This window comes from Bos indicus x Bos taurus, chromosome 19 (assembly GCF_003369695.1).
Source record: "Bos indicus x Bos taurus breed Angus x Brahman F1 hybrid chromosome 19, Bos_hybrid_MaternalHap_v2.0, whole genome shotgun sequence".
In the NCBI taxonomy this organism is placed as follows: domain Eukaryota; kingdom Metazoa; phylum Chordata; class Mammalia; order Artiodactyla; family Bovidae; genus Bos; species Bos indicus x Bos taurus.
Genome location: NC_040094.1, coordinates 26,254,983 through 26,275,384, shown reverse-complemented (window position 1 = coordinate 26,275,384; position 20,402 = coordinate 26,254,983). Strand labels below are relative to the sequence as shown.

Below are 20,402 nucleotides of genomic sequence, written 5' to 3'. Positions count from 1 at the left end.
CGCGGGGCGGTGTGGGATGCGGGGGCGGGCACAGCTTCGCAAGGGGGCGGGTGGCTCCGCCCATCCAGGGCCCGCCCCGCCCCAACCCCGCCTCCACCAGGACAGGCTCTTGACAGGATAGGGGGCGGTGCGGGGGCCCTCGAGCGGACTAACCCAGGGTTCCCAAGGAATCTTAGGCCTCCCCGCCCCAAGATCACGGTGCCTCCACGTGGGTCGCGGGACCCTCGACCACCGCTCTCCCTGCATCACAATGGCATGTGACGTCGTTCCTCACCGTATAAAATAATCCTTCGGGGATCGTGGGGCTGTGGGGCCTCCAAAGGTCAGCTTGGCACTGTTACCCCCATAAGATGGCCTCACCCCTTCGGGGAAAGCCCTCTCCGGCCCGGGCGGAATCCATCTGCTCCGAGGAGAAGGCGACGGTCAGCGTGGAGACCTCGTCCCACCGCGTGGAGACATCCTACCGTCACGTGCGGACATCTTCCCGGCAGGTGGAGACCACCTATCGCAGCAGCGAGGGGCCCTCCGTCTCCCCCTCTGGGAAGCGACTCCCTCGAGTCCTCGAGGTGTCCTCCCAGCACGTGGAAACCGCCTCGCAGCTCACAGAGACGGCTTCCCGCCACGTCAGGGCCTCGTCCCTGCGTGTGGAGACGTCTGTGCACCGCATGGAGAGCCCGCCGCGGCGGGAGAAGCCGGCCGCCCGCCAGAACGTCCAAAAGGCCCGATGAAATGCTGCCTTCCTTGGGGCCACAAGAGGGCCATGGCCCTTGGCCAGGGCAGAATCGCCTCCAGTTCGCAACCTGCCTGCTGCCAGGTGGACCGATCATCTTTGGTTTCCTGGAAACAGTCCACAAATCAATTTAAGAAAGAGCCAAGCTGCGGTTTCGGGACTTAGCCAACATTCATTGACCCTCCTGCACCTTGGACCAAAGGCAAGCCTTTGACCCAGTGAACTATTTTAATTTGAAGCCTGCATAAAAAGTTTTTAGGCTCTAGATACTGTATGTGTTAAGCTGATGGAAAAGAGACTGTTTGAGCCTCCAAGGCAGGTGAGTTTTGAATTTGGGGCCCCTTGAATGACCTTGGCTGCTTCAAACCTGGAGAAGGAAATGGCAACCCACTCCAGTATTCTTGCCTGGAGAATTCCATGGACAGACGAGCCTGGCAGGCTACAATCCATGGGGTCACGGAGAGCTGGACACAACTCAGCGACTATCGCTCACTCACTGAATGACCTTGGCTGCTTCAAACTTAGGGACAAGGAGCAAACAAATCATAACAAGTGGAATTATATGCCTGCTGTAAACCTGAGGTGCAAGCAACAGACTTTCCTTAATTAATTAGTTGGCCTCTGTTTATGTTTCAATATATTTCTCTTTATGCCAAGTCCTTGTGCCTGGTAGCCATACACACAGGTTTTAATAGAGGTCACATGTAGTTCAAAGTGAAAAGTGAAGGTCAAGAATAATCTTGGGAAGGAAACCTGACCTGTGATTTGAGGAGGTGCAGGGGAGGAATATTTATTGAGCACCTACTCTGTGCCGGGCGTGCATTTGGGCTATAGCAGTGAAGAAGGCAAACAGGGTCCTAGCTCTCTGGGAGCTTACACTCTAGTGAAAAGGCAGACAACAGATGACAAACCAAGAGTTTTCTATCGTGATGAGCACTATGAAGGAGACAAACAGGTGATGTGATAGAGAATATGCTGACCAGTACCTAGTTTTTCTAAGTTAACCTGGTTAGCAGCAACTGAAGGCAGGTCAGGGCTACCCGCCTAGATCAGCAAATCTTAATAGATTAGTAGGTGGAGCCATTCAAGGTGGCCTTGGCTGGGAATGAAGGGACATCCCTGCTTTCAACAATATGTGCTATTTATCCCATTTAGCAGGATGTAAAGACCTGGATTCTGTGGGACCTCATTGGGAGATAGAGTACTTGCTGTTGGCAGGCACTGTGATTCATTACTCACATTAATTCATGTAATTACAGGGGAGTGCACTGGAATAGGACTCAGGCCAGGGGAATGTCATAAAACCCCAGAGGCACCCCTGATGCTTCTGCTTCATCAAACTTCTGCTATAGACTAATGCTTTGGGATTTTAGTTTTTGGTGAGCTTATTCACTCTTTTTAACGTGACAGACCATGTGCATTAGATACACACTCTTAATCGGTGTTTTTAAATGAGTAAAGTGGTTGCTTTTCTTTAACTGTTCTTTATCAATGTTTTCATTACAAAAGTGATAACGTGCTTAATGTAACAAGTGAAATAATTCAAGATGTGTAAAGAATCTGTCATCATTGCTTTCCATTTTCTCCCTCTGGAAATAATTCGTGTCAGTAACTTGGTGTATACCCTTCCAGACCTTTCTGCAATAAATGCTCCTGATCTCCTTATTAGTCGTACCTGGAAAACTGGTAGAAAGGTTACTGTGAAGAAGCCAAGAACTTGATTTCTAGATGATTGACTCTCTTGGAATCTAATCCCTTTGTTTTACTTAATAAGGAGACTGAGGCACAGAGTGAGAGCACCTTGCCAGTCACATGGCACTTAGCCTACCTGCAGCAGCACTGCCTCCACTGGACTCTCAGAACAGCAAAGATTTTTCCACTGGAAACTCATTCATTTAGTTGTCAGTGGCCTGTCCACATTACCCATTAAAGATACCAGGAGAAAGGGCTAATTAAATGGTTCTTTAGTGTGTCTTTGATGAGATTCTTTACCAGTCCCAGGGCCACTTTATTCATTAGGCATGGCAGGCTGTAATCCTAGGACCTGCAAAAAATTGTTGAAGCTTCAAAAATCCATTGGCTTCAAAATACAAGTAGAAGAAAATAGAAAAATTGAAATTAATAAGGGTCAATGGGCACATCTTGTAATACATGTGATATGATATGGATCAGGACCTCCAAAGATAAGAGTATCTAAGATCCAGGCTTAAAATGGCTCTGCCAAGGTAGCTCTACACTGATATCTGGGCTCCGATGAGATTACAGGGTAGGGCCTCTCTCCAAAAATGTTAAGACTGATAAGACTTTGATTCCTTTATATTCTCTTTTCTCTCTCCTGACCAGACTGACCTTCCCACTGACTGAGAAACTAGACCTCCGAAAGTGAATTCATCCCTCTGGGCCTCACTGCCCCCACTGAAAATGAGATGTTTGGACCAATCTTTGAATATGTGATTCCCAAAGTGAGGAATGCAGACACTGCTGCAAGATGATTTTAGGAGGTATGAAAACATTTTTTATTTTGATAATTAAATTTTTTTTCAGTGTTTTTCTTTTGTTCAGTCACTAAGTCATGTCTAACTTTGCAACCCCATGGACTGCAGCATGCCAGGCTTCCTTGTCCTTCACCGTCTCCCAGAGCTTGCTCAAACTCCATTGACTCGGTGATGCTATGTAACCATCTCATCCTCTGTCGCTCCCTCTCCCCCTGCTCTCAGTCTTTCCCAATATCAGGGTCTTTTCCAATGAGTTGGCTCTTTGCATCAGGTGGTCAAAATATTGGAGCTTCAGCTTCAGCATCAGTCCTTCCAAAGAATATTTAGGATTGATTTCCTTTAGGATTGACTGGTTTGATCTTGCTGTCCAAGGGACTCTCAAGAGTCTTCTTCAACACCACAGTTCAAAAGCATCAATTCTTTTGGCGCTCAGCCTTCTTTATGGTCCAACTCTCACATCCATACACGACTACTGGAAAAGCCACCTGGACCTTTGTCAGCAAAGTGATGTTTCTGCTTTTTAATGCTCTGTCTAGGTTTGTCATAGCTTTTCTTCCAAAGAACAAGTGTCTTTTAATTTTGTGGCTGTAGTCGCCGTCCACAGTGATTTTGGAGCCCAACAAAATAAAATCTGTCACTGTTTCTACTCTTTTCCCCATCCATTTGCCATGAAGTGATAGGACCAGCTGCCACGATCTTCATTTTTTGAATGTTGAATTTTAACAGTGAATTATATATAATATAAATATAAATGTATTATATATATATAGTTATATATATGTATATAACTAACATTCATACTTGTTATTTCACCAATATTTTACTTCAGCTATAGTGGGCATTTTTAAATGTTTAAATGAATTGATTTAAAGAAAAAATAGATTCCATAAACAGTCAGCCTTCAGTGTGGCCAGAAATTTGAAAGTGATATGGAACACACTGATTAGTGTTTGGGAAATGAGGCACTAATTTTGTTCCCTAAGTGATTGGTTTTTTAGATGCATGAGAAAGCCTGGGACTGTGAGGTCTATTTATTGTATTGTAATCATAATTTTTCTTACTCATGAAATAAAAAATAGAAAATACAGAATATATCAGAGTGTTCACACATAGTAAAGGTAAGAGTTGCTTTGTGAAATTTTTCTGTATTGTCACAGTGTGCTAAGTTTCCTCAGTCGTATCTGACTCTTTGCAACCCTATGGACTCTGTCCATGGGATTCTCCAGGCAAGAATACTGGAGTGGGTTGCCAATTCCTCCTCCAGGGGATCTTCCCAACCCAGGGATCGAACCCGGATTTCTTAACATCTCCTGCATTGGCAGGAGCGTTCTTTACCACTAGCACTGCCTGGGAAGCCCTGTCACAGTGTAAACTATGTTAATATTGGGAGTCACTGTCCAGAACGCTGAAAAAAGAAAATGCATCCTCTGAGTCCATGACAGTGTCTGAGTTTGTGCCATGACAGACCGTGGACAGCAGAGGTCAGACCATCCCCACACCGCACGGCAGCAAAGGCTGATTCTTAGCTGAGCAGAAATCTCAGGGGCATGCCAGGCAGCAGAGAGGCCTGAGGCCAGGCCTGAGGTGACAGAAAATCACAGTTGTTAACAGATAATCTAGCTTGTTTGCCTGCGGCAGTGACCACTTCTGAGAGGGACCAGAGCGCCAGGAGCTGCCTGGCCCTCCCCGGGAGCACTCCAGGCGGCACTACCGCAGCCACTTCCCAACCTCCACCCGCAAGCTGGATTCTCATCTCTGAACTTTTCCTAACACCCTGGAGCTGCTTCCATGTCTGGTGCTTCTCGGTCTAAGGCCCCGTGATTGAGGATTACGCCCAGACACGTTCATCTTGAAAGTTAAAGCATCTTCGTGTAATTCGCCCACACTGATTTAATTTGAGTTACATGTTCCATTCCAAAAGGAGCCTTGAGAGTGGAGACCAGCCAGCACACGGTGAGCACTCCCTCTCCCCTAGACACTGTCCAGAGCACCCCTATATCCTTCACACCAGCATGAGGTGGATCAGAACACGGGAGCACAGAGACGTTAAGGCACCTACCCCAAGTGACCAGCCAAGAAGAAGAGGGGCTGAGACCCAAGCTGACTCCAGAGCTTGTGCTCTTTAACTACTAGCTTCTGCTGACACGAGAGGCTGGAGAGCCTGAGAGCCTTCCCACATCTCTCTTTTTTTTTTAATTTCTTTTTTTTTCCAAGTCTCTTTCTGCTAGTCCCAGTGTCACATCCGGCAGCCTCTTCGGTCCACATCCTCTCTGATCCCCCTGTAGCATTTGACCTCCTGTAACATCCCCCCCTTGAAATTTTCTCCTCCATTAGTTTCCATGGAGGAGAAAATCCTGCTTGTCCTCAAAGCCCTGCTCCATTTCCACCCCCACCAAGGAGCCTGGTCTTCCACCCGACCCTGAGCCTGCTTCCCGAATCTTCTCACTCCCCATTGCTGCTCCCTCTGTTTATAGCAGCCATGTGATTGCTCTTTAAATTACTCCTCGTTGTTTACTCCTGTCTCTCCCATGAGACTGAAAGCACATCAAGGGCAGGGACTATCACAAAGCCTCTTTGTGCCCAGTAACTATGCCCTGGCCGAATGAACAAGGTTTGGTTTGTCTGGACACAGGCATGGTCACTGAATGTTCTTAGCCCCCCTGTAAGGCAAGGGCATCCCCTGGCAGTAAGCAGGGAAAGCACAGGGGATGTAGCTTCTCCAGAGCACAATTAAGGACACATTTGCAAAGCCGGACGGGCTTTGAATAAAGACAGAATTGTTCAGTGACACATGCTCACTCATACTACATGGTCTTTTTTCCCTTCTTTTTATTCACCCACGATTTACTGAATTCCTGCTCAGTGCCAGCTTCTGAGATGGTCGCCAGGAGCTAGGGGAAGAGGAAAACTGGATGATTCAAGTCCAGAAGCACATCTGTGCCTACTGTTGGGGTAGGCCAGGAAAGGTGACCCCATGAGCCCTCCTTCCCTTTGCCTTCTGTTATAAATTGCCTTCACCTCATGATGCTTCAGCTGGGAGTCCAGACTGCAGCTGGCTTAAACAGATTGCTGTGCTTGAAAATAGCAAGACACTTCAGAGCCTGCAAAATCAAACTTTATCCCTTTTCTTAAATAATAATGCAACTCCATGGTGTCAGTTCAGGCTTGACTTCTTGGGGTATGACCTTGGAGAGACTCAGCGGGCATTACCCAGATTCTCTGGGGCCACCCAAGTGAGCTGGCCAGGTGGGCAACCTCAGCTGAGACTGTCTCCCCACCAGTCTGAGGTCTGCGGATCAGGCTTCATGGTTAGAGAGCTCCAGACAGGGAGCGGCAGGGCAGGTCCCTTGGGAAGACAGGAGTGTGTGAGGAGCCAAGGACCACTGTTCCCCACAAGCAAGGGTGGGGCCGCCCAAACATCCAGATGGTGGGATCACGTATGTATTATTTTTTATGTACTGATAGTTTTATTTTCTGTTTATTTGCATGTACCACAGTCTTCATATTCTCTATTTGTGTAAATATTTATAGCAGCCTTCCTATAGTGTGTTGGACAGAACGGAGAACACTGCACTCGTCATCCTTTAATGTACAAGCCTGTTATTTTTCTGTTGAATTGTTTCCTCGCAACCCACTCCCAGGAGTTTAATTACCACAGGCAAGGGGATGAACATTTTAATAGCTCGAGAGCCGTATAGCCTAATTCCTTCCCTAGAAGACTGTGCTAATTTGCAGGGCCCCTGACAGTGTGTTTAAGCTGGCTTTACCACAGCCTCAGAGCATGAGATGTTGTCATTTCCCTAATGAGTGCTAATTTAGTAGGTGTGGAGTAGCACATTCAGCTACTTTAACGTGCATTTCCCTGACTGCATCGAGGATGAGCGTGTTGTAGGTACTGGTCCCTTCTTTCGATGGCCTTCCTGCATTGTAGGCCCTGTGTGTCTGTCTCTCTCTGCCTCTCACTGCGTGTCAGCCTCTCTCTTTCTAAGCCGGTCTCCATCTTTCCACCTCTGAATCCTGTTTTTCTCTGGTTTCTAACTGGGCAGACACGTGGCTGATCCGTGACGGTCCTGGACGAGCCCTGACACGCTGCCGGCTGGACCCAGACACTGGGCCCTCCCCAGTGAACTCAGACGAGATTCTTCCTTCCAGCGGGGGCTCCTCTGGGCTGACCTCCCAGGAAATGGCTGGGAATGACCAGGCTGTCCCTCCTCAGTGAGCCCTTCTAATGATGTGTTCCAGGCTCTCCATCCTCGGGACAACGCGCCAAAAGGACCTGCATGTCCTGGCAGTTGGGAATGTAGGGTCTGACAGAGCCAGTGAGCTGGGTCCCAAAGTCCAGATAGGTGACAGCAGAGGGGCCCATAGAGGCGAACGGCTCCAGCGAGCCTTTTGCCCAAAGTGGCAGAAAGAGCTCACCTCTCAGGCAGAAAACCCCCTTGGCCCCAGGTAGATGGAGAGCACCCAGCACTCCATAGTGTGGCAGGAATGGGGGGCTGGCACACTGCTCCACTTCCAATGGTCTTGAAGGTTCTTGGGCACTTGGGAAGATTCCAGAAAGACTTCAGAAAAGCAGCTGACCTCAAGGGGAGCTATGCACTTGCACTCGGCGAATCCCCGTGCTTGGCGAGTTGCTGACTCCAGGCACCAGACCTGCCTGCCGCCACTTGTCACTGAAGGTAGACGGGCCTTGGGGGGTCTGGGCCTCTGCAGTCACCTCTCAGACTCCGTGGATGGTTCTAGAACGTTAGAGTCAGAGAGATTGTTAAAAGCCAGACAGGAACTCTAACATCAAGCGTTCTGCCCTTTCATTTAATGTTTTCAACATAACTCAGCTCTTTCTAAAACCATTATTATATAACAAATGCATGATAAAAGTGAAAGTGTTAGTTGCTTACTTGCGTCTGACTCTTTGTGACCCCATGGACTGTAGCCCACCAGGATTCTCTGTCCATGGAATTCTCCAGGCAAGAATACTGGAGTATATAGCCATTCCGTTCTCCAGGGAATCGTCCTAACCCAGGGATCGAACCTGTGTCTCTGTAATTGCCGGCAGATTCTTTACCAACTGAGCCACCAAGGAAGCCCATAAAAATGCATGCCCACTCTTAAATATTTGGAAAACACAGAAAACAACAAAGAAGGGAATACAGTACCATAGATTCACCAAAGATCATTTTAATTATAAGTAAAAATAATATTTTTATTATCACCAAGATCATACAGTATATATTATACAATTTTGTATGCACTTTATTCACTTTAAATTATACATTATAAGCATTTTCAACATAGTGAAATATTCTTCATAAACACTTTTAATTCTTACATACAAGTTTTGAGTGAGACACAAATAAATACTGAGTTAGCCAAAAAGTTAATTTGTTTGGGGTTTACTATGGAAAACCCTGGATGAACTTTTTGGCTAACCCAATAGTTACTGTCGGAGAAGGCAATGGTACCCCACTCCAGTACTCTTGCCTGGAAAATCCCGTGGACGGGGGAGCCTGGTAGGCTGCAGTCCATGGGGTCGTGAAGAGTCGGACACAACTGAGCCACTTCACTCTCACTTTTCACTTTCAGGCATTGGAGAAGGAAATGGCATCCCACTCCAGTGTTCTTGCCTGGAGAATCCCAGGGATGGCAGAGCCTGGTGAGCTGCTGTCTATGGGGTCGCACAGAGTCGGACACGACTGAAGCGACTTAGTAGTAGTAGTAGTAGTAGTAATACTTACTGTTATCCCAATGTTTGTCATCTATGTGTTTTGTTTTTCAAGGATGTAAAAACACACCAGGGTGGTGGGGAAACACTGAGGTAAAAATCTTTTAAATATAAATCTTTGTCCACAATTTGAATTTCCCCTTAGATTATTCATACACATAGAGTATAAACATGTTTTTAGTCTTTCGACTTTGCTTTCCAGAAAGGTTGAGCTAATAACACATATTTGTCTCACCACATACAACTACATGAAGAAATATCACTTTAAAAACATTTACTGATCCGAAAGGCAATGAGTCTATCTCTTCCTTTTAATAGGTAATTTGAGACTCGGTGAGGAAAAGAGACATGCCTGCGGTCATCCCAGGAATGTGTTATCTCATGCCATCCTCTCAACAACCTACAGTATCAGGGAGCTAAAGCACGTGGATGGGATAACCTGCTCAGACTCTCACTCAGCTCATGAGACATGGAGCCTGTGAGTTTAATCCCGCATAGTTGGGAACCCCGGGCCGTTCACCTCAGTTCTATGGCTGCTTCTTGTTCCCAGACAAGATGCTGAAAGGTGGTTTGGGGCCAAGACCTGAAAGAACTAGGAGTTGGATGGATTTACCCTATAGACAGAGGGGCACCACCATTAATGGGTCTTAAGCCTCAAGACTGTGTTTTACAAAGATATTTCTGGTGGACTGGCTGGGGGAGGCTGGAGGCAAGGAGGCTGGTGGGGGAGACGCGGGGCACAGATAACGTGGACGACAGAGGCCTGCGCGGAGCCATGTGCACGTGTGCTTGTGGGTTACGGGCCGTGGGCAGTCGGGAACACGAGGGGTCTGGGGAGGCCTCCTGCCATGCCCTTTTCACTGGGCAAGGGCCATTTTTATCTGCTACACGTCAGGCAGAACCTGTGCCAACTGCCCAAGACTGCACCTCAAATCTAGCAAATAAGAGAGAGGACGGTGTGGATTACGTTATATTTAAAACAAACCCACACAATGCCTGTAATTTTTCATTCTGACTCCGTAATTATAGCCCAAGACCGGTCAGATCATAGTTATCCCCACACCGACCCGCTGTTGAGACACATTGAATTAAAGGCTCTGCTGCTCCTTCAGATTCTATTTTGGACGCCAAGCACTGGCAGGTAACTGGCCTTTCACGAGACCCGTCTCAGTGGAGCCCCTCCCAGAGCAGCCTGCACGAAGGCCAGGTCAGCACTGGGCCCTTGAGAAGACCCCTGATGCTGTGATGCTCTGCCCGGCCTGAGCCTTGGCCTGGAGCCAGGGCCTGGAAAGCTTTGGAGGCGCCATCCTTGGAGCAGGCCTGCTTCCCACAGTCAGGCCCATCTCGGAGCTTCTGCACTCTGAAAGATTCCTGCCCCAGACCTTGACCAGGGTCCCAGGGTCAGATAGGCCAAGCCCTGGCCGTCGGGCACAGTTGTCACAGATAGGCTGGCATTGCCCAAAGGGGCCTGGTTTAGAAAAGAGGAGAGAAAAAGCACAAAGAGCACAAGCCAGCTGGGCTCACACAGGCAGCCCCTGTGACTAACCCGCTCTGGGATCCACCAAAGAACACCACCTCTTAGCCCCTGATAGAGCAAGAGTGGGCTTGTCCCTGCCCACAGACCTGGAGCCCCACTGCCCTTCCTCCCCGTGCCCCCCGCCCCCACACACAGGCCTGCCTCCAGATTACCCTGGCAGGGAGATCAGCTAGCTCCCACTTTACATAAACTGCATGTCTGGGCTCTGTCGGAGGCCCTTCACTTGTATCATCCCATTTACTCATGTCACCCCTGCCAAGTAGGTGTGACTAGTGTTATCGCAATCTCCAGTTTAGACTTGAGGACGTGGAGCTGAGAGGTCAAGCGTGGGGCTTCAGGCCACTAGTTCATGTGTGAAGGAGTGGGAACCGGAATCCAGTGGTCAAACGTCTCCCCAGATCTCATGGCTCGTCCACAGGCAGCTGGCCTGAAACCACCAGGCTTGCACCCAGCTGCTGGGTGGTGGTCTCACACTCCCCCTCCCCCTCCTCCCACCGCCGGCAGCTTGCTTAGCACTTGGGCCCAAAACAGTCCAGTCCCAGTACCTGAGCACAACTCTCCTGCTACACACGGCTCCGTGCCTCAGCCAGCTCCCTGCTCCGACCCTTGCTCTCACGTCCCGCTATAGAACGAACAGTTCCTTCCTCTGGCCTTTGATGCATCTTGCACACGCTTCTGCACTTCTGTTTTTACATCTAGGACATTATTGTCACTATTCACATGGCTCTCCTACCAGACTTCTCAAAGGGAAGGGCCTGTGTCCTGTCTCTCAGTTACTATTTTGATACCTGTGGCTGCCTACTCTTTGTTGTAAGAAAAAAGGAGAGTCTGAAAAACTATTCATCCTTCAAAACTATGGCTAGGTCAGTTCAGTTCAGTCGCTCAGTCGTATCCGACTCTTTGCGACCTCATGAACCACAGCACACCAGGCCTCCTTGTCCATCACCAACTCCTGGAATCCACCCAAACCCATGTCCATCGAGTCAGCGATGCTATCCAACCATCTCATCCTCTGTCGTTCCCTTCTCCTCCTGCCCTCAGTCTTTCCCAGCATCCGGGTCTTTTCAAATAAGTCAGCTCTTCACATTAGGTGGCCAAAGTATTGGAGTTTCAGCTTCAACATCAGTCCTTCCAATGAACACCCAGGACTGATCTCCTTTAGGATGGACTGGTTGGATCTCCTTGCAGTCCAAGGGACTCTCAAGAGTCTTCTCCAACACCACAGTTCAAAAGCATCAATTCTTCAGCACTCAGCTTTCTTTATTGTCCAACTCTCACATACATACATGACTACTGGAAAAACCATAGCCTTGACTAGACGGACTGAAAGATGAACTCCCCAGGTCGGTAGGTGCCCAATATGCTACTGGAGATCAGTGGAGAAATAACTCCAGAAAGAATGAAGAGATGGAGCCAAAGCAAAAACAACACCCAGTTGTGAATGGGACTGGTGATGGAAGCAGGGTTCGATGCTGTAAAGAACAATATCGCACAGGAACCTGGAATGTCAGGTCCATGAATCAAGGCAAATTAGAAGTGGTCAAACAGGAGATGACAGGAGTGAACTATGGCTAGATGGGACCTAAATTAACTTAAACGCTTTTGCATAGCAAAGGAAACCATAAACGAAAAGAAAAGACAGTCCTCAGAATGGGAGAAGATATTTGCAAAAGAAGCAGCTAAAAAGGGATTCATCTCCAAAATATACAGACAGCTCATTCAGCTCAGTACCAAGTAAACAAAGAACCCAATCAAAAGATGGTCTTCAAAAAATGGCAGAAGACCTGAATAGACATTTCTCCCAAGAAGACGTACAGATGGCCAAAAACACATGAAGAGATGCTCAACATCACTAGTTATTAAGAGAAATGCAAATCAAAACTGTAGTGAGTTATCACCTCACACCAGTCAGAATGACCACCGTCAAGAAAATCTACAAATAATAAATGCTGGAGAGGGTGTGCAGAAAAGGGAATCCTCCTACTCTGTTGGCAGGAATGTAAATTGGTGCAGTCACTATGGAGAACAGCATGGAGGTTCCCTAAAAGATTAAAAAGAGAACTGCCATATTATTCCACTCCTGGGCATGTACCCCAAGAAAACTGTGATTCAAAAAGATACATGCTCCCCAATGTTCATTGCAACACTATTTACAATAGCCAGTACATGGCAGCAACCTGCATGTCCATCAACAGAGGAATGGATAAAGACGATGTGGTACATATATACAGTGGAATACTATTCAACCAGAAAGAGGAACGGAATTGTGCCGTTTGCAGACATGTGGATGGACCTAGAGACTGTCATACACAATGAAGTCAGAAGGTGTAAAACAAATACCGTCTATTAACACATATGTGTGGAATCTGGAAAAAGTGGTATAGAGGAACATACTTGAAAAGCAGAAATAGAGACACAGATGAAGAACAAATGGACAGCTACCAAGGAGGGAAAGGGGTGGTGGATGGCATGAATTGGGAGACTGGGATTGACATATTTACACCACTATTATGCAATAGATAACTAATGAACACCTACTGTACAGCCTAGGGAACTCCACTCAGTGCTCTGTGGTGACCTAAATGGGAGAGGAGAAAATGGGAGAAAAGAGGGGATATGTTTATAGGTATAGTTAATCCACTTTGCTATACAATAGAAAGCAACACAGCATTGTAAAGCAAATATCCTCCAAGAAAAATAGTCAAATAATTGAAAAAAAAAAAAAAAACTATGCCAAGGGATAGATCCTGGGAAGCCTTCCCTAATTCTGGCCAAACCTGTCTGCTCCAGTACAACCAGGAGGAGGATTGTTTACCTGGGTATGCCTTAGGGGGCCAGGAGAGAACCCCAGTCTTCCCTGTGACCCCATCTCTCAGCGCAGAGAATGCATCTCGCAGGGGTCAGTAAACGTAGGACTGAATTGCTCTTTGCTTCAGAGACCCAGATCAATGGCACCGTGACCTGAACCAGCCAGCCGCCCAAGTCACCAGGCTGAAACCACCGAGAGCTGGCATGCCAAGGATGTTTGCTGAGGAGGGGAACACAGAAATAAAACCTGACTTTAAAAAAGAAACATGCCCCATAGGTATACTATTTATACGAAAATCAGCTGTGATTTTAGTAACTGCCCTCCCACCTCACCTCTCCAAGGTGTGCCCTGCCTTCCAATTCCCACAGGGCGCCTCTACACCCCACACACCCAGTAATCATGGCCCTATCTGCCCCGTCCCCTCCTCTGTTTGCTCTCTGGGGTTTCCCTCGATTGCAGGGTGAGAGTTTCCAGACGCCCCAGGGGCCTGTCCCCTGCCTGGCCCCAGACTCCCTCTCTCCCTCCCTGACCTGCCCTCGTCAGGGCCCACGGCCCGTGGGGTGGCAGAGGGGCAGGGCAGGGAGTCAGCCCCTTAACTGAGCCAGAGCAGGGCAGATCCAGGGCCCCTGGCTCCAGACGCCAGGCCCTGCTCCTCCCAAGTCTCTGTTGAGCCACAGGACCCTATTCCCTAGTTCAGACCAAACTCAAGGTCTGCATGGCACGGTAATGGGAATGGGGTTTTGGGATCAGGCTTGGGGTTCTCTGGTTCCTCCTGGGCTGCCGGCATCTAGCCAGCTCACCTACCTCCCACCCTCCCCCAGCCTCAGACCCCTCCCTGGCCAAACGGAGCCACACCTGCTGCACCAGTCTGCTGAGGGCCACACCACGAGGCACGGAAAGCACAGGGCTGGCCATTCTAGCACCGGAGCCGTGTGTGAAACCTGGCAGGGTGAGAAATTGCAACTGGAGAGCAGCCACTCCATGCTTCCTGTGCGCTCATCAAGAATCAAGCTCCAGGCACCTTCCTGGTGGTCCAGTGGTTAAGACTCTGCACTCCCAATGCAGGGGCATGGATTCGACCCCTGGTCAGTGAACTAAGATCCATCATGCCGCATGGTGCAGCCTAAAAAAAGAGTGAAAAATAACACATAATCTTTTTTAAAGGTTGTCTTTAAAAAAGAAGAGAGAGAGAATCAAGCCCAGGGCACCCCCGCCCTGGTTCTGTGAGCCTCTTTCTCTAGTCTCACCCTCCCCTCCTCCATCAGCTCCCTCATCCCAGAGTCCCACTGGACACTTAGGGAGCACCCCACTCTCCAGCAAGGTTCCTGCTCCTCACGGAGGGCCAACTGGGTGAGGGGTACCAGGGGGCCCTCAGTATCATGGCAGGTCCCTCCTGCTTCCAGCCAGACCTGGGCAAGCCTGAGGCAGGGGGCTGGGGCTGAGGCTCACCATCCTGGGAAGCTTCTGAGCCTCCCTCACAGCTCAGCACCCAGGCAGGCACCCAACAACCCACAGCTGCGGTTTCCAGAGAGCCGGGCCTCCCACCGCAGGGACAGTAAGCTGAGAAGCACTGGAGCTATAAATGTGAAGTGGTGAGCCACAGGACACTGCCGCAGCCCCACAGCGGCCAGGAGCCGGCCTCTCCCCTTCTCCCTGCCTCCCTGCCTCCCTGCTAGCTCCAGGGCCCCCCGCCAAGCCTCTGAGACCGCCCAGGCCTGCCCACCGGCTCGGCTCCAGCTCCGGACTCCGGACTCTGAGATTTGCTGCCGCACCCCCACCTCGGGAGGCCCCAGGCCTGGCTGGGGGCAGGGCAGGCAGGACAGCACACAGCACTTTGTACTGTCAGGGCCTCTGGTCTGACCCCCCAAACATCATCTTATTTCATGTTGACTTACACAAGAGGAGAGAAAGAGAGACAAGAGTGTGTGTGTGTGTGTATTCAGTCACATCCAACTCAGGGACCCGATGGACCATAGCCCACCAGACTCCTCAGTCCATGGGATTCTCCAGGCAAGAATACTGGAGTGGGTTGCCATGCCCCGCTCCAGGGGATGTTCCCAACCCAGGGATCGAACCCTGTCTCCTGCATTGCAGGCCTATTCTTTATTGCTGAGCCACCAGGGAAGCCCCACACAAGAGGAGAGGGGACCATAATCTGTTGGAGCTTACTGCTTCTAAAGGTCTTCCTCCAGCCGGGGTGGTACCCAGTCACAGCTTCAGATCCATCTGGAGGCCACCTTGACCTTGGGGACCTGAGGCTCCTGTGGTCCTGACGGGCATCCTCATAGCCCCTGTCAGAAAGGAGACTCCAAGAGCAGCATCGATGGCTGACGATGTAAGAGCAACCCCTTCACCAAGTGCCCGCTCCCCCGTGTGCCCCGCCCAGAGCTCTCAGACTGAGGGAGGGCCATTGTTCCACAAGCAAGAGACCACACCCAGGGGGAGGTCCAGAGCTCCGCTGTGCCTTGGGTCTCCCCGCTACTCCCACACTTCAGGCCTGGCTGGGAGTGCAGTGTGAGGTGGAGAGCAGGGGCCCATCTGGAAGGGTCTTGGAAAACAGAGAAAGGGAAGGAAGGCCCCTCTTTCTCTCCTCACAGACAGAGCCTGCCAAGGACAGGCCAACACCCCAACACCCCTGCTCTGCTGGACAGTCTGTCCACTAGCACAGGCCCCTCCTGTCAGGCTGACCAGGAAAGGTAAGGTCACCCTCAGCGTGTCTGTCACCTGCCCCACACGAGAGCTCAGAGACTAGCCCTTGGGTCTCTGGGGAGGCCGCACGCAGTAGGATTGTCCTGAGCCACTCTCTTCAATGTCCCTGAGCTGGCCACCTTTCAGGAAGGAGGACAGAGACTGACGCCTAGGAAGTGCCACTATCCAAGGTGGGGGCCCCGCCAGGAGCCTGTGAAGAAGCTCTCTGGTCTGGGTGATGGGGAAAATGGGCAGCAAGGGGCCTCCAGACATAACCACATGCCCAAGGGTCACTGACAAAGGAAATCACCGGGTCTGGTTCCGGGCTCACAGCCTGTCCTCCCTTCCTGTGAGCCAAGGAGTTTAGCTTCCTAAGTACACAAATGGAGAAAAACAGCCTGGGCAAATGTTTAGTGCAAAAAGCATTTAGTATTTCTTATTTGTAAGTATTTCTTATTTATTTCTGTCACACCTTGAGGCATGTGGGATCTTAATTCCCTAATCAGGGATCAAACCCCGTATACCCTGCAGTGGGAGCTTGGAGTCTTAACCACTGGACTGCCAGGGAAGTCCCTTGTTTGTAACAAATTTTAAAACTTTACAGGGGGACAAAAAGTTGTAATGTGTGGGAAAATACCATTTTGTTATGTAAGATGGATCAACATTGTAAAGATGGCATTTCTCGTCTAACCTAATATATAAACCTGCTGTGATTCATTTATTCATCTAATATGTGTGGAGTCATTACTATGTACTTGGTATGTTCTAGGCATAGGGGAACATAGGAATGAACAAAACAAAAATTCTTGCCTTTGTGCAGCTTACATTTTTAAAGATGGGAGAGAGAGAGACAAAGAGCTGGAGAAGTAAATTATATAGTATATTAACTGAGAAATGCAAGAGAGAAAAATCAAGGACAGTATAGAGAGCATGGGATGGATGGGGAGTTATAATTTGAAATAGGCTGAGTAGTAGTAACATTTGAGCAGAGATTTGGGTGGGGGCACTGCTGTCGGATCTTAGTTGCATATTTTGTTGTGGTGCACAGACTCTAGTTGTGGCTCTAAGGCTTAGTTGCTTCCTGGCCTGTGGCATCTTAGTTCCCTCACCAGGGATCAAACCCATGTCCCCTGCATTGCAAGGTGGATTCTTAACCTCTGGACCACCAGGGAAGTCCCTTGAGCAGACATTTAAAGAAAGTGATGAGGCAGGCGCGCACTTGGCGTGCTCTAGGAGCATCGAGGAGGCCTGTGTGGCTAGATCGGAGCGTGTCAGTGGTTCTCAGATACTGGGGATGCCTGGAGGCATTTTTCATGGACACAACTTGGGGTGGGAGGCGTGGGGTTGCTGCTGGCATCCGGTTAATAGATGCCAGGTTGCTATTAAACACCCTGCAGGGCACAGACAGCTTCCTACAACAAAGATTTGTGTAGGAATCCCAGTCATGCCGAGGTCAAGAAACCCTGCAGAATGAGACCAAGTTGGAGAAGAGAGAGCCAGAGAGGTAACTGCAAACCCGGTTTTTGTTTTGTTTTGTTTGAGCTAGAAAAGCTGATTCAGAAATTCTTATGGAAAAATATGTGAGAATAGCTGGAGGGGGGCAGGAAGTGGGAAGGATTAAAAAGAAGAATTTTTTTTACCAGATTATAACATACACTATAAATATTTTGGGGCGTCCCTGGTAGTTCAGCTTGTAAAGAATCCACTTGCAATGCAGGAGACCCCGGTTTGATTCCTGGGTTGGGAAGATCCGCTGGAGAAGGGATAGGCTACCCTCTCCAGTATCCTTGCCTGGAGAATCCCCATGGACAGAGGAGCCTGGTGGGCTTCAGTCCACAGGGTCACAAAGAGTCAGATGCAACTAAGCACAGCACATAAATACTTTTATGACAAATGACTAACTTCCTTAATATATAAAGAGGTCCTATACGTGAATAAGAAAAGACCTTTTAAAAAAAAAATCTCTTAGAAAATAAGAAAAAGGGAGTTTACCAAAAAAGAAGAAAAAGGATACACAAATGGATAATAAATGTGTGAAAAAATAAGTGTTACTTGCAATTTAAATAAATAGGAGTGAAAGTCATGAGAGCATTTTGCAACCATCAGAGTAGCAATGATTGAGAAATTTGATTACTTAGGATATGTGAGAATATGGGTTCTTGCACAGTTCTTGAAAATATGAATTGACAGACCCTTTCTGGAAAGCAAGTTGGCAATATGTGTCCCTGATTTTTTTTTTCTTTTTTCTGCAGCTTGTGGGATCTTACTTCCCCAACCAGGGATGAAACCCCGGCCTTTGGCAGTAAAAGCAGAGAGTCCTAATCGCTAGACCACCAGGAATTCCCCTCTGTTCCAGATTTTAAGACATATACCTTTTCATCCAGCATGCCATTCTCAAAAAGTATTCTACTTTCATAGGTTTACAAAGGTTTAACTACAGCCATGTTTACTATAGTCTTAGCAAAAGATTGGAAATGACCCAAATGCCCATCAACTGGGGTCTTGTTTATTATACAATATACACCTGCCAATATTTGATCCCTGGGTTGGAAAGATCCCCTGGAGTAGGAAATGGCAATCCACTCCAGTATTCTTGCCTGGAAAATCCCATGGACAGAGGAGCCTGATGGGCTACAGTCCATGGGGTTGCAAAGAGTCGGACACGACTTAGCAACTAAACACATACACACACTTACCATGGAATACTATGCAGCTTTTAAAAAGACTGAGGCTTACTCCTAGGCACACAGCCAAGAGAAGTGAAAACACATGTCCACAAAAAGATTTGTGCAGAGAATTTTATAACAGCTTTATTCAGATAGTCTTCACTTGGAGCAACACTAATATCCATCAGAGAAAAATAAACAAATCGTGGCATGGTCATACAATGAGAAACTACTCGACACAGCAAAGAAAGGAAGGAATGCGTACACACAACGGGAATGAATTTCTAAAGTGGTGTTGCACAAGATAAATCAGACACCAGAGTACACACTGTATGATTCCACTGATGTGAATTTCAACAGGCAAAACCAACCCATGGTGATAGAAATCATACCGACGATTGCCTCAGGAAGATGCGGATTCCTACAAGGGGCAAGAGAAACTTCAGGGCGTTAGGAAATGGAAATACGGTTCTGCTTACATGTTGTATACAGTGTGTACAATCCCTGAATCGTACACTTCAGATCTGTGCGATTCACATCTCATTTTACCTCACTTTGAAAACAAAACCAGGAATCCCCTGGTGGTCTAGTGGTTAAGACTCCATGCTTTCTCTGCCAGGGTTCTGGATTCAATCCCTAGTCAGGGAACTGGGATTCCACAAGCTGCAAGGAATGGCCAAACGATAATAATTTTAAAAAATAAAAGCAAAATTAACTATTGAGTGAGGGAGGGGGAGTCTAACTTCACATGTGCTGAATGTAATGATCTCCAGATAAATTAATGGGGAGGAATGGCAACCAGGACAGAAATGTGTATAGTATGCTTGCAGATGTAATAAAGAAGACAACCACCATGCCAGATCATGGACATGGAGGGCTGACTGGACTAGGCCATTTAATATAAGGGACTCGGGCATCCACAGATTTTGGTACCTGGGGGGTCCTGGAGCCAACCCTTGAGAGCTAACTATGCATGTAACACGTCTGGAAGGACATGTAAGAAACTGCTGGACAAGTGTTGCCTTTCTGGAAGGGCCTGGAGGCCCCAGGGTCTGAAGGGGAGGGGCATGTCTCAGTGCTTTTTTGACCTGTTGGAATTTCTTTCACTGTGTTCATGTTAACTTTTTAGATATAAAAACTAGTTAAAATTTCCTGATTGGATAACAGGCTCTCCACAGGTTGGGTTGTCGTATTTCTCTACCCTTGGTAGCTGAAAAAGCATGTGTGTGTTAATCGCTCAGTCATGTCCAGGTCTTTGCCAAGTCTAGGACTGCAGCCTGCCAGGCTCCTCTGTCCATGGGATTCTCCAGGCAAGAACATTGTAGTGGGTTGCCATGCTCTCCTCCATGGGATCTTCTTAATCCAGGGATTGAACCCGGGTCTCCTGCATTGCAGGCAGATTCTTCACCTCTGAGCCACCAAGGAAGCTTTCTCTGGTAGCTGGATGCAGAGACAAGCCTGCTGCTCTAACACTGCCAGCAGCGGGAGGCCTGTGTCTCTGAGAGTGGAAGTTGGCATGTGCACAAGCCTATCAGAGAAGCTCCTGGAAGGCATGTCCAGGGCAGGGAAGTGAGAACCTGAATCCTGGGTCAAGACACCACGGTAAATAAACAAGTATATATCTATCTGGGCACAAGGATTTCAGCCATAAATGATAAGCTTTCTGTTGAAGAATATAAAAACCCATCCCATGACATGGAAGATTTATCGTGATGAAAAATTTTTAATGTGAAAAAATGCATCATTGGTGGAAAG

At 48.3% G+C, this 20,402-nt stretch overlaps 1 protein-coding gene across 5 annotated transcripts; it reads left to right on the top strand.

Annotated features, from left to right (window-relative positions):
• The first annotated feature begins 53 nt into the window (after positions 1–53).
• C19H17orf100 (chromosome 19 C17orf100 homolog) lies at positions 54–16,711 on the top strand. Of its 5 annotated transcripts, XR_003506726.1 has the most exons (5): positions 733–1,049; positions 3,074–3,231; positions 7,272–7,904; positions 9,266–9,425; positions 13,421–13,557. XR_003506726.1 is itself a non-coding variant. In XM_027517272.1 (4 exons), the coding sequence occupies exon 1, from the start codon at positions 351–353 to the stop codon at positions 726–728; it is 378 nt and encodes a 125-aa protein (XP_027373073.1). In that variant the 5' UTR covers positions 54–350; the 3' UTR covers positions 729–1,049; positions 3,074–3,231; positions 9,266–9,425; positions 13,421–13,557. The 5 variants fall into 5 exon arrangements, 3 of the variants coding, with proteins under 3 accessions (XP_027373073.1, XP_027373075.1, XP_027373076.1); XM_027517272.1 differs by lacking the exon at positions 7,272–7,904 and having other exon boundaries at positions 54–1,049; XR_003506727.1 differs by lacking the exons at positions 7,272–7,904; positions 13,421–13,557 and adding an exon at positions 14,115–16,711 and having other exon boundaries at positions 59–1,049.
• Positions 16,712–20,402: the final 3,691 nt, after the last annotated feature.

Bases quoted from the DNA above. Each gene is read 5' to 3' on its own strand.
- C19H17orf100 (XM_027517272.1), top strand. From the start codon at position 351: ATGGCCTCACCCCTTCGGGGAAAGCCCTCTCCGGCCCGGGCGGAATCC.